The 14,992-nt window shown below is 41.5% G+C and overlaps 1 protein-coding gene across 1 annotated transcript in view; it reads left to right on the top strand.

Annotated features, from left to right (window-relative positions):
- LOC143766163 (cartilage oligomeric matrix protein-like) overlaps positions 1-9,902 on the top strand; it is an 883,353-nt gene extending 873,451 nt beyond the window's left edge. The window contains exon 19 of the mRNA XM_077253630.1: positions 9,134-9,902. Within this exon, the coding sequence (XP_077109745.1) occupies positions 9,134-9,186 (53 nt within the window). The 3' untranslated portion in view covers positions 9,187-9,902. The remainder of the gene's footprint in view (positions 1-9,133) is intronic.
- The last annotated feature ends 5,090 nt before the right edge of the window (positions 9,903-14,992 follow it).

Raw genomic sequence — 14,992 nt, 5'->3', positions numbered from 1 at the left:
CATAATTTGCAAAATAAATCTTGCCAAATCAGTCAAGGTGATTTTCTGTATTTCTTTTCTCATTTTGATGCTCATAGTTGTGGTCTACCTGTGATATCAATTACAGGTCTCTCATCTTTTTAAGTGGGAGAACCTGCAAAATTGGTCGCTGACTAAATACATTTTTCCCCACTGTGTATGAAACAAGTGACAGCGACTATAACTGAAATTCAAACTTCAACACAAGAAGCATTACATTTCTCATCTAGGTTTTAACTTCGTAATCATTATATATTCCCTCCCTATTTAAATAGAATGGCCTCAACAAAAATTGACAACAGACCTAGTTAAATTGGATACCTGATGCTTTCATTGGTAGGTAGGCAGTAGAGATTATGAAATCCATCCACTGTGAAGCGACTTCGAGTCGGATTCCTAAAATTCCATGAAATTTGCAGGTCCCTAAGAATTTTCCAACCCTCTTCCCCAAAAAAAGAGCCTGTCACCATTCACACATTGCAGAAAAATCACAGACCAGAGACCCGGCTAATTACATGAGGCGCAGCTAGTCAGGCATCTCCATAATGCCTTTCTGCTATTACATCACATGGTTTAGTGCAGGGGTCTCAAATTCGGCTGGATGTATGGGCAGCATATAGAAAAATATTGAATTTGGGGGGCCCATTCTTTGAAGGACAAAGTCACCTTTTTAGTTATACCATTTTTCTTGTACACCTTTTGAACATTTTTGCAGTGCTTTTTCATATTTTTAGAGCTTGGGTCGGTATGGATGGACACACCTTCTCATTTAAAGATTTTTCTGTATTTTCATGACTATGAAAATTGTACATTCACACTGAAGGCATCAAAACTACGAGTTCACACATGTGGAGTTATATACTTAACAAAAAAGTGTGAAACAACTGAAATTATGTCTTATATTCTTATTAAACCTGACAGGGCACACCTGTGAATTGAAAACCATTTCCGGTGACTTCCTCTTGAAGCTCATCAAGAGAATGCCAAGAGAATGCCAAGAGTATGCAAAGCAGTCATCAAAGCAAAAGGTGGCTACTTTGAAGAACCTAGAATATAAGACAAAATTTCAGTTGTTTCACACTTTTTTGTTAAGTATATAATTACACATGTGTTAATTCATAGTATTGATGCCTTCAGTGTGAATGTACAATTTTCATAGTCATGAAAATACAGAAAAATCTTTAAATGAGAAGGTGTGTCCAAACTTTTGGTATGTACTGTTTGTCGCCATCAAGGTCCCCATATTGTAGTTATGTCTCCATTCCAGTTCTCATATTGTAGTCATGTCCCCATATACATGTCCCTATATCCAGGTCCCCATATTATAGTTATGTCCCCCATATCCAGGTCCCCATATTGTAGTTATGTCTTCATCTAGGTCTCCATATTGTAGTTATGTTCCCATCCAGGTCCTCATATTGTAATTATATCCCCATATTGTAGTTATGTCCCCATCCAGGTCTCCATATTGTAGATATGTCACCATCCAGGTCCCCATATTGTAGTTATATCCCCATCCAGGTTATCATATTGTAGTCATGTCCCCATATCCATGTCCCCATATCCAGGTCTCCATATTGTAGTTATGTCCCCATCCAGGTCCTCATATTGTAGTTATGTCCCCATATTGTAGTTATGTCCCCATCCAGGTTCTCACATTGCAGTTACAGTTGAAACCAGAAGTTTAAATACACTATATAAAAGACACATATGCACGTTTTTCTCAATATCCGATATGAAATCATAATAAACCTTTCCCGTTCTAGATCAATTAGGATTACCATAATTATTAATATTTGTCAAATGCCAGAATAATGAGAAAGAGAGAAAGTTTGAAGGCATTTTTATTACCTACTTCAAAGTCAAAAGTTTTCATACATTTCATTAGCATTTGGCACCATTGCCCATAAACTGAATGACTTGGGTCAAACGTTTGGGATATCCTTCCACAAGCTTCTCACAGTAGTTGGTCGGAATTTGGGCCCATTCCTCCTGACAAAACTTGTGTAACTGATCCAGGTTTGTAGGTCTCTTGTTCACACCTGTCTTTTCAGCTTTGCACATACATTTTCAATTGGATTGAGATCAGGTCTTTGTGATGGCCACTCCAAAACATTGACTTTGTTATCCTTAACATGTACAGGTCCTTCTCAAAAAATTAGCATATAGTGTTAAATTTCATTATTTACCATAATGTAATGATTACAATTAAACTTTCATATATTATAGATTCATTATCCACCAACTGAAATTTGTCAGGTCTTTTATTGTTTTAATACTGATGATTTTGGCATACAACTCCTGATAACCCAAAAAACCTGTCTCAATAAATTAGCATATCAAGAAAAGGTTCTCTAAACGACCTATTACCCTAATCTACTGAATCAACTAATTAACTCTAAACACATGCAAAAGATACCTGAGGCTTTTAAAAACTCCCTGCCTGGTTCATTACTCAAAACCCCCATCATGGGTAAGACTAGCGACCTGACAGATGTCAAGAAGGCCATCATTGACACCCTCAAGCAAGAGGGTAAGACCCAGAAAGAAATTTCTCAACAAATAGGCTGTTCCCAGAGTGCTGTATCAAGGCATCTCAATGGTAAGTCTGTTGGAAGGAAAAAATGTGGCAGAAAACGCTGTACAACGAGAACAGGTGACCGGACCCTGAGGAAGATTGCTGAGGAAGCAGTGGACTGAGTCTGGTGTGGAAACATCCAGAGCCACCGTGCACAGGCGTGTGCAGGAAATGGGCTACAGGTGCCGCATTCCCCAGGTAAAGCCACTTTTGAACCATAAACAGCGGCAGAAGCGCCTGACCTGGGCTACAGAGAAGCAGCACTGGACTGTTGCTAAGTGGTCCCAAGTACTTTTTTCTGATGAAAGCAAATTTTGCATGTCATTCGGAAATCAAGGTGCCAGAGTCTGGAGGAAGACTGGGGAGAAGGAAATGCCAAAATGCCTGAAGTCCAGTGTCAAGTACCCACAGTCAGTGATGGTGTGGGGTGCCATGTCAGCTGCTGGTGTTGGTCCACTGTGTTTCATCAAGGGCAGGGTCAATGCAGCTAGCTATCAGGAGATTTTGGAGCACTTCATGCTTCCATCGGCTGAAATGCTTTATGGAGATGAAGATTTCATTTTTCAGCACGACCTGGCACCTGCTCACAGTGCCAAAACCACTGGTAAATGGTTTACTGACCATGGTATTACTGTGCTCAATTGGCCTGCCAACTCTCCTGACCTGAACCCCATAGAGAATATGTGGGATATTGTGAAGAGAAAGTTGAGAGACGCAAGACCCAACACTCTGGATGAGCTTAAGGCCGCTATTGAAGCATCCTGGGCCTCCATAACATCTCAGCAGTGTCACAGGCTGATTGCCTCCATGCCACGCCGCATTGAAGCAGTCATTTCTGCCAAAGGATTCCCGACCAAGTATTGAGTGCATAACTGAACATTATTATTTGATGGTTTTTTGGTTTGTTATTAAAAAACACTTTTATTTGATTGGACGGGTGAAATATGCTAATTTATTGAGACAGGTTTTTTGGGTTATCAGGAGTTGTATGCCAAAATCATCAGTATTAAAACAATAAAAGACCTGACAAATTTCAGTTGGTGGATAATGAATCTATAATATATGAAAGTTTAATTGTAATCATTACATAATGGTGAATAATGAAATTTAACACTATATGCTAATTTTTTGAGAAGGACCTGTACAATATAAACTTCGGCACTCAATTTTTTGAACAAACGAAGCAAAAAGACCCGGTGAATTTCAGATAATCAAATCAACGTTTCGGCCTATACTGCAGCCTTTTTCAAGATATATCTATATTAGAACAAAAACAAAAAATAAAACCACAAATAAGAAATACATTTTACAGAACATAGTATAAGTACAGTCTAAGATTATTAGTGCACTCGTAAATATGAAATATATAGAGGGTAGCCCCTTGGATAGAGAGCCATCTCGGCCAGCTCAAGCTATAGTTTTGCACAAAATAAATGGTAGCATAAGGCTTAGGGGTGAAGAGAAGAGATGGTGATTAATAAGATGATTGTCATATGGTTATAACCAATGTGAAGTAACAGCTTTAATTAGGAGAGTGATACCGGCTGGGTCTTCTTCTTGTGGCTGGGTCTTCTTATTGTTGCTGGGTCTTCTTCCTGTGGATGGGTCTTCTTTTGGCTTGGTCTTCTTCTTGTTGCTGGGTATTCTTCCTGTTGATGGGTCTTCTTTTGGCTTGGTCTTTTTATTGTGGCTGGGTCTTCTTCTTGTTGTTGGCTCTTCTACTTTTGGCTGGGTCTTCTTTGGCTGGTTCTTGTGGTCAGTCTTGTGGCTGGGTCTTTTTCTTGTGACTATCTTCTACTTTTGGCTGGATCTTCTTTTGGCTTGGTCTATTTCTTGTGGCTGGGTCTTCTTCTTGTGGCTGGCTCTTCTTCTTGTGGCTGGCTCTTCTTCCTGTGGCTGTGTCTTCTTTTTGTGGCTGGGTCTTTTTCATGTTGCTAGGTCTTCTTCTTGTGGCTGGGTCTTCTTCTTGTGGTTGGGTCTTCTTCTTCTCATTCTTTCTTGTAGCTATGTGCCCAAACAGTAGGATTCCCTCCCATATGTGTTATCGGCATACTCAGGAGGAATTGCTCAACAATTTGTATGTTGCAATTTCGCCTGTTACCATTGTGAAAATAAAAAATGGGGTTAAAATAACTTTTTATTTTCACAGCTCAACGTTTCAAACTGCTGTATAGCACTTTCAAGCACGTTCAAGATTCTCACCACACATTTAAATAACTTCCTTGAAAGGTCTAGTTTCCAAAATGGTGCCACTTGTGGGGAGCACATCAAGGTCTTTCCAAGTGCGACATGGCGTCCGCTAAAGATTCCAGCCAATTTAGAGTTCAGAAAGTCAAATGCTGCTCCTTCCCTTCCAAGCCCTGACGTGCACCCAAAGAGTACTTTTCCCCAACATATGGGGTATCGGCATACTCAGGAGAAATTACACAACAATTTTTAGAGTCTATTTTCTCCTATAATACTTGTGGAAATATGAAATTCGGGACTGAAAGAAAATTTTTGAGGAAAAAATTAGATTTTTTGTTTTCACAGTGCAACATTATAAATTTATGTGAAGCACCTGGGGGTTCAAGGTGCTCACTACACATCGAGATACATTCCCTGAGAGGTCAACATGGGTCAGTTGTGTTTTTTTTTCACTGTTTAGGCACATCAAGGTCCCTCCAACAGGACATGGCATCTGCTTTCGATTCCACCCAATTTTGCGTTGAAAAAGTCAAACGGTGCACTTTCCCTTTTGATCACTACCGTGCACCCAAACAGTACTTTTCCCTCACATATGGGGTATCATCCTTCTCTGGAGAAATTGCAAAACAAATTTTGGGGTCCATTTTCTTCTATTACCCTTGTGAAAATAAAAAGTAAAATGTTCATTCTTTTCTTCCACATAGCAAAAATTCCTGTGAAGCACCTGAGGGGTTAATAAACTTCTTGAATGTGGTTTTGAGAAACTTGAGGGGTGCAGTTTTTAGGATGGTGTAACTTTTGGGTATTTTCTGTCATATAGGCCCCTCAAAGTCTCTTCAAACAAAGGTTTTGTAAATTTGTTGGAAAAATTAGAATTTGCTAGTCAACTTCCTAGCAAAAAATAAAAAATAAATTTAAAAAATTGTGCTTATGTAAAGTATTCATGTCGGACATGTTATTAACTATTTTGTGTGACATACGAGGGGCGTTCATTAAAAATTTCCCCTGACCCACTTCCTATGGACTGAGAGCAATGAAACGTGGTACAGTTATTAGTCCTTCTCTACATAGGTGCCACCTAGGGACACACACTTCTCCCATCTCTTTAAGCAACTGTAAACACCTCACTTGTAGAAATCGACACGTTGCTCCAAAAGCCACATTGTGACTTCGGAAATCAGTCTCATCATCTGGAAAATACTTGCCCTTCAAAAATAACTTCATTGTTGGAAAGAGGTGAAAATCTGATGGTGCGAGGTCGGGTGAATAAAGGGAATGTGGTAGAATTTCAAAGCCACAGGAGCATGCTTCTATTTGGGCAACATGTGAGTTGTGAACTGGTGCACTGTCTTGCAGAAGGCAGACACCTTTGGTGAGCATGCCACGTCTCATGGTTTTGATGGCCTCCCGCTATTTCCACAACAGTGAAGCATAGTATGCTCCAGTGATCATGATTCCCTTTGCTAGGAAATCCATCAATACTACTCCAAGCTGGTCCCAAAATACAGTGAGCATGACCTTGCCTGCCGAGGGTTGGGCACGTGCCCTCTTTGTAGGTGGTGAGTAGGGTTGAGCGAAACGGGTCGGCAATTTTCAGAAGTCGCCAACTTTTGGCAAAGTCGGGTTTCATGAAACCCGACCCGACCCCTGTGTGGGGTCGGCCATGAAGTCGGCGATCTTCTGAATCTGGAATCGGAATTCCGATACCGATTCCCGATATGTTTAAGATATCGGGAATTGGTATCGGAATTCAGATTTAAGTGTAAAATAAAGAATTAAAATAAAAAATATCGCCATACTTACCATCTGATGCGCCCTGGTACTAAGCAGGAACCTTCCTTTCTTAGAATCAGCCTTCCAGGACCTTGCAGTGACGTCGCGGTGACGTCGCGGCTTGTGATTGGTCGTGCGGCCGCCCATGTGACCGCTCGCACGACCAATCAAAAGCCGCGACGTCACTGTGACATCACCAAAGGTCCTGGAAGGGCTGATTCTTAGGAAGGAAGGCTGCCGGAAAGAAGCAGGGCGCGTCCGAGGGTGAGTATATACCTAATAGGAATATACTCACCCTCGGCTTCTTTCCGGCAGCCTTCCTTCCTAAGAATCAGCCCTTCCAGGACCTTCGGTGACGTCATGGTGACGTCGCAGCTTGTGATTAATCGCGCGAGCGGTCACATGAGCGGCCGCGCGACTAATCACAAGCCGCGACGTCACCGCGACGTCACCGCAAGGTCCTGGAAGGCTGATTCTAAGGAAGGAAGGTTCCCGCTTAGTACCAGGGCGCATCAGATGGTAAGTATGGCGATATTTTTTATTTTAATTCTTTATTTTACACTTAAATATGGATCCCAGGGCCTGAAGGAGAGTTTCTGCTCCTTCAGACCCTGGGACCATTGGAAACCCAATGCACTGCATTGGGTTTCGAGTTTCGGCCGACCCCGACCCCGACTTTTTTATAGGATCGGCCGATTTCACTCGACCCGACTTTTGAAAAAGTCGCGTTTCGTGAAACCCGACCCGATCCTATAAATGTAAAGGTCGCTCAACCCTAGTGGTGAGTCATGATGCTTCCATTGATTCGACTGGACTTTTCATCTCAGGATCATAGTGATGGACCCAGTTTTCTTTCTGTGTGATCAGTCTGTTGAAAAAGTCCTCCTGGTTTCCATGGCACATCGTCAATAGAGCCTGAGAGCATTCGACTCATTCCTGCTTCTGGAAAAGTGTGAGCAGCCTTGGAACCAATTGAGCGAATACTTTATGTATGTGAAGATGTTCTTGGATGATTTTTTTCCATGGACCCCACACTAATCTTGACATTTTGGGCTCGGTGGCAAATGGTTATTCGGCGATTTTCCAAAATGGCGACCTCCACTTGCTGGATGGTGTGTTCATCAATAGCACAGTGGGGTCGCCCTAGAAGTGGAGCTGTTTGCACCGAAATCGGACCACAATTGAATTGACAATGTTAGTTCTTGACTACATCATATGATGGGGAATCATCACCATAAACCTCTTTCATCTGATCGAACGTCTCCTTTGGTGTGCGGCCTTTCAAGTAAAGGAACTTGATGACTGCTCTGTATTCCACTGAGTCCATTATCAAACCTCACACCACTTCAGCTCCTGTAAAATCAAGACCGTTATCAGTTCTGAGTTGCAAATCGGCACATAACCTATACAGACTTATATCATTACACATGTGCAGTTTCTGTGTCCTGTGATAAATAGAAATGGGTCAGGGGAAATCTTTAATGAATGCCCCTCTTAGCTCTCTGATTTAAGGGCATAAAAATGAAAAACATTTTTGACAAATTTCTGATTTTTTCAGAAATGAACGCAAGTCATAGCAAACAAATGTTATCACTATTTCATTACTATTATTATTATTATTATTATTATTACTATTATCATTACTTCATGTACAATATGTCATGAAAAAACAGTCTCAGAATCAGTGGGATTTGTCGAAGCGTTCCAGAGTTATTACCTCATAAATTGACTAGTCAGAATTGGAAAATTTTAACCCAAGGAAGGAAATCTCTATAGGAGTCAAACCCAAAAGACAGGTTGTATTATCACAGCAATATAGATATGAATGATATACCGAGTCAGGGGTGATAGAGATACCAAAAACAAAAGGGGATAAGCTTCACATTTCCGTCTGTAGTCCCGGGGAGGAAAGAGAGTGAGTGCGAGATTTCCTGCTGGGCATGCGCAGTCAGAAACACTGGATACAATGTACAGAAAAACATTCCCCTTTTAAAAATCAAAGTATTACGACGGCAGAGGAAAGACGGAAATGTGAAAGTAGCCTTACACAACAGCCTGTGAACACTGAGATGCAAGCTTGAGTCCCAGGGAGACTGATCACAGGAGGGAAAGGAAGTGAATATATAGTTTAATTTATGCACTCAGCTGAGACAATCAGCCCTGCCACCTGAGGAGGCGCTATGGCAGCAATGAAACTGTTGAAGAGGCGAGTATAGAAGCCAAGAGAACAGCTGAGATGTGATGGGATGTGGGACTGAGTCCTCAAATCGGGACAATTGGGAGTTATGCTACTGTCTTTTGGGTTGGATTCGGGTACAGATTTCCTTCCTTTGGTTAAATGTTTTGTGTTTGTGGGGATGCTTCACTTAGCCCAGTGGACTTTTTTATTGGTTGAAAAGAATTGTAAAGTTTGGCCTGGTTATGAAGGTGAAAAGAGGCTTGGGGGGGTGTCGGGTGAAGTGGTTAACCCAGTGATTGATAAGAGGTGGTCGAACCTGTACAGGCTGTGCTTCAACAAATATCAGCCTCTAGACGTGATTTCCCCTTAAGTTAAATTTCTCTTTTCTACCTTTTCAGATACTATCCCGAATGACTATGAGACATTTAAAGATCAGAAGAATAAAGCATAAAGTTGGAAACCACATTGGGTACTGCCTAGTCTTCCCCTATAAATACACAGTGCAGATTCCTGTAATCCAATTTGCATATGATCACTTGGCCAGAATGGATACAGCATACTTTTTGACTTCCCTCTGTTGTAGTATTCATCTAGTACATCTGTCACATGTAAAAAGTATCTGTTGATTTCAATCCTCCTGTACCTCTCCAGCTCATGTGGCTTTAGTCCTAAATATTATTGCCCTATTATTAATTACCCTCTATGCCCTGAAATTGCTTAAAAAAAAGCTGGTGTTAAATGCATACTAGTTTTGCTTGTTAATTTTATGATGAATTGTTATGTCAACCATTAAAATGCCTATTTTAAAGGGCAAAATTATAGCTCTGTGCAACTTACTAACACATGGTCCACCAGCCATGATCGAGTGTATGCTTTCTCAGTGTTTAATAGATGGGTTTCCCTGTTGATTTTTGATCAACAGTATAAAAATCAACATTGTGATGCAATAATCACTAATTTTATTAAAGTGTTTAAGGTTACAGTGTTAGACTCAGACCTTTAAACAAAGGGAAGTTAAAATTCCTGTTGTTTTTAATGTGCTTTCCTGAAAAACACTTCTGAAAGGTCTTGTCTACATGTGTTTTACTGTCATTTCACCTATTTTTTTACTAACACTTAGTGCAGAGCAATGTTATCTCATTTTTAAAAATAAATACTTTCAAATTGAAATCTTGCTTTCATGTCTTTTTTGTTATAAACATTTGTTGACAATTTATGTATTCATTAAAACCTGTCTAAAAAAAAAACACTTTGCGACAGCCACCTAATCCAGACTTGATTATTGCATGACATTCTTTTATCTTTTTTGTTAGCTATACCAAGCCATCTTTCTCGCGTAAATTACTCCTTTAGAAGACTATTTTTTCCACAATTTTGTGTGATTGTTTGAGAAGCTTCAGTGTACCACAGTACACTCACAGCAGGCCAGGGTTGCTAATGTGCCCTTTCGGGCATATGCCCAGTTGGCTGCTGTGTTCGAGCACCTGGTGCTGCAGAATCAGAAAGGGTGGGGTATGAGCATGCAACGTTCATTAATGGAATACTGCGACACATGTGGCAGGAGCCAGGACAATCTGATCATCTGACATACAGGAGATGTGGTGGGCGGAGAGCGTGCGCTCTGCTCTCCAACCCTAGTACCACTACAGCCACCCAGTCTGGAAAGTAGACCTGCAGTCAGTCACAGTACACAGTATGGTTTACTAACACCTACAGACACCTTCCTGCCCCCATCTGCCCCCACCCATAGTAATCTGGGTCACAGGGTGTCACTGTCTCTTCCAGCCCAGAGCCAACACACAGTAAATTGAAAAGGACTGTCCACTACTTTAACCCCTGTACAACATATGACATATATTTACATCATATGTCATGTCCCTGACTTTGATGCAGACTCCGAAGGTGAGCCCGCATATTTCCCCACGCATGACAGCTGATTTAATAAGCCATCATGTGCCTTTAAAAGCGTGTGTGAAGTGATGTTCTGCCTATGGCTGTTAACCAGGTAAATCTCACAGTAAATCTCTGACAGTGGGATATAACATGTGGCGATAGGGGTGTGCATCGTTCCATGCTTCCATTGTCGCGCCCGTGGAGTGACCACAGTGCTCCTATGGATTGTCATAACAGACAGGGGTCTGCTAATGACCTCCGTGCCTGTCATTATGAACCTCCTGTGAATGTCGGCTTGTGGCCAGCATTCATAGGAGACAGTGCTTTCTGCTATATATAGCAGTGCTGAAACACTACTTTGTATAGCACAAACACAAAAATTGAGCTTGACTTAAGTTGGTACACTTGCAGCACATGAACGAATGTTCACATTGGCCATAAAACACATAAAACCTACAAGAGAAAAAATGAGCAAAAACCCTGCTGTAAATAAGTAACGAGCAAAAACTGAATCTAAATAACAGAGTTTTTAGTAATACTGTTTTTGATTAAAAAAAAAAAATAGCATAAAAGCCATCCCACCACGACATAACTCTGATCGGGACGGTCTGTTAATTACCAGAGTTGTATTGAGCAAAAGATTACTAAGTGCAGTGCCCTATACTCAAATCCAAATAAAGTCCCGACTTGCCATAGAGCGCAAAGAACCTTATTATACACAATGAACCATAATATAAAATCAGTAATGTTTTATTAATAATTCATACAGTAATTAACAAGAAATAATAACCAGAGAAAACCTCCAATGTAGTGGAGCGGAGTATACACATAAAATCAAATTTAACACACATGAGCACACTACAACATAAATGCCCAATTCTGAAAAAAACACAAGCCTGCCTAAATCAATTAAACCCCACAAGGCCGAGCGGTGAAACCATCCTGCAACAACGACTCAGTGGAAAAAAGGTGATGCAACTAGTGGGGCTTTATTAATCTATCACTGCCATACGGCATATGCACAGTAACGCTCACCACTTAAGAATACACCTATCACAGTTTTATTGCAGAGCAAAAGAATTTTTCAAGACATATATAATAGGGCAAGTTATTAGTCCACTTACATGGTGTGTGATGTCCGTGTGTCCGTTCCTTTACCCCGACGCGCGTTTCGTAACACTTCCTCAGGGGGCGTGTCAGGGTAGAGGGACGTCGGACATTTATACATCACCTCATCCAATCACAGAAAAGAGACCAAGGAAACCAGGGAACCAATTAGGCGCTGACGTTGTTTTTTTCAGAATTGGGCATTTATGTTGTAGTGTGCTCATGTGTGTTAAATTTGATGTTGTGTATACTCCACTCCACTACATTGGAGGTTTTCTCTGGTTATTATTTCTTGTTAATTACTGTATGAATTATTAATAAAACATTACTGATTTTATATTATGGTTCATTGTGTATAATAAGGTCTTTGCGCTCTATGGCAAGTCGGGACTTTATTTGGATTTGAGTATTGTGCATGTGACACAATGATATAATAGGGATCACCTTGTTGATTAAATAAGTGCAGTGCCCTGTTAAAGGGAACCTGACACCCCGTTTTTTCAATATGAGATAAAAATACCGTTAGATAGGGCCTGAGCTTTGCTTTACAATAGTGTATTTTTTGTCCCCTGATTCCCCACCTATGCTGCCGAAATACCTTGCTAAAGTCACCATTTTGAAATCACTGTTTCTCCCCCCCGCTCCTCGGCGTGTCTGACGTAAATAGATCTGTGAATACCACAGATCGCGCTCTTTTTTTTTCAGTTGCACAGTGCAATCGGCTCTCGCGCCTGCGCATTATGCTTTGCCCAACTGTGGGCATGCGAAGAGATGTAATGTATGCTATGCCCACAGGTGGGCAAAGCATAATGCGCAGGCGCAAGATTAGACTTTACTGCGCAGGTGCAAAATACTACGCCAACGTCGGGAAGAAATTTCGTAGGGAAAAGAAAGAGGTGGGGGAGAAACAGTGATTTCACAACGCCGATTTGACCGGACCAGCGTGATTGACAGGCGAAAACGGCGACTTTAGCAAGGTATTTCGGCAGCATAGGTGGGGAATCAGGGGACAAAAAATACACTATTGTAAAGCACAGCTCAGGCCCTATTTAACGGTATTTTTATCTCATATTGAAAAAATGGGGTGACAGGTTCCCTTTAAACGTCACAGGACTGAAGCATATGGATAGAACTAGCACTGCAACTGAGCTGTGTCAATCTCACACGGGAACGAAACAGATGCTGAATATAATACCCTGAATAGGGTTGAGCTTGCTCTGAGACTCTACTGTGCTAACTGCACACATGTAGGTAACAGATGCTAAGTCAAATGGCTAAATGCCCCCACTGACGCTAGCTGCCTGCCTAAGTGTACAGTCCTGAAACTAGATGGACACACAACACATACAGACAGAGTGGTAGAGACTCCACCCACATAGCGGTACATAAAATGATACTAGCGCACCCGCGGGCGCCATTGGGGATCTTTTATACAAAAGGCTCCAACCCAAACACTCACGCTAAGTCGGCCGAGACATCACCCACGGGCCAATCCGGAGTTGCCACATCCCCAGAGCAGAACATGTCTGACCACCAATAGGAAGACGCCACATCACGGACATGCTCAGTAAGATGATTTCTGGAGTTAGACATTGTGCACAGTACACGCTGTGAGGATTCTCCGATGCTGGTGACAAGACTGAGCAACCATGTGACCGCAAGTATGCATACGTTCGGCCTTATTCTGACTAGAAGTGCGTGGCCTCACCAAATTCATTGGTATTGAGCATGGCTGGATGCATCTAAGTCACATGTCTGCTCGGTCTCACTTCTGGCACTGGACAATCCTCACAGAACTCGCTGTGCAAGTGAGAATTCATACATCCACAGTCTCATAGAGTAACTGCAGGCTGGTGTGATAAACCTGGGCAACTCCTTTAAGAACTCTCATTTATTAAAAATGTTTCTGTGTAAACAGGCTTCTGATAACTCATACGATGGCAGAATATGCACACAAAGTGATTTATAACAGATCGCTTAGTGCGCATCGTTTACCATAGTCACCCCGTGCACATTGGCTAATAGACAACAACTAAGGCGCTGTTCCCCGTCGTCAGGTGCTGAAGTGAAGACAGCTCACATCACTGTCCCCTGCTCGCACTGCAATCGGCAGTATTCATCAGCCGCCACCTGCTCTATGAACAAATTTAAACAAAAAATGACATGGGGTTCCCCTGTATTTTGATAACCATCCAGGCAAAACTGACAGCTGCAGGCTGCAATCCTCAGCTGCCAGCTTCAGCAAGGTTGGTTATAAAGAATAGAGGGATCAACATGCTGTATTTTTAAACTATTTAAATAAATAACAAATGAAAGTGTGGCCCCCCCCATTTTTGACAACCAGCCAAGTTAAAACAGACAGAGGAGGCTGGTAAGGGGCTATTCTCAGGCTGGTAAGGGGCCATGAATATTGCCCCACAGCCTAAAAATAACAGCCCACAGCCGTCAAGAAAAGGCACATCTATTTTATCTATATACCCGGCACTTCCCACTTGCCCTGTAATGGTGGCAAGTGTGGTTCATATTTGTATTGTGTGGTGACATCAAGCCCATGGCTTAGTAAAGGAGAGGCATCTATAAGACACCTATCCATTACTAATCCTATACTTACATGGTAAATAAAGACACAGCCAGAATAAAGTATTTTATTAGAAATAAAACAAAACACAGTTTTCCATTTTTGTGTAAATGATTGCCATGGCAATGTTGCAATGATTAAGACGTCAGTCGAAACGCGTCGGATTAACACTGCTATACTTTAAAACCTGTTGCGTTATGCTGTGAGATGTAACTATTTCTCATATTCTCTGAGTGGTTCAGCTATGGGTGCTATTTTTAAATGAAGAAATAAACTATGAGTTTTTTAATTCTATTCCTGCTGAATTCATCGTATTTTTTCTGTGGAGCGTATGCTCAACTTCTCCGTGCAGGAGCAGATGAGGAATAGCTGATATTCATTCAGGTGAGCTGACAATTTGAATGTGTTTATTATTCAATATGGAGCATTATATGGGGCACATTATTCTGTATGTATAGAGCATTTTAGGAGACTCATTATTCAGTACGGCGCGTTATATGGGGTCCATTATTCTGTATGGAGCATTATAAGGGTTCCATTATTCTGTATGGAGCATTATATGGGTCCCATTATTGTGTATACTGACCGATCCTTCACTGTATGTTTTGCTGGTTCCTCCTCCTCTCACCTTCCCCTTACTGTTGGGGTCCCTCAAGGATCAGTCCTAGGCCCCCTTCTC

Source organism: Ranitomeya variabilis, chromosome 1 (assembly GCF_051348905.1).
Source record: "Ranitomeya variabilis isolate aRanVar5 chromosome 1, aRanVar5.hap1, whole genome shotgun sequence".
NCBI classification, from domain to species: Eukaryota; Metazoa; Chordata; class Amphibia; order Anura; family Dendrobatidae; genus Ranitomeya; species Ranitomeya variabilis.
The sequence above is the reverse complement of the archived record's forward strand: the minus strand, read 5'-3'. Positions and strand labels throughout refer to the sequence as shown.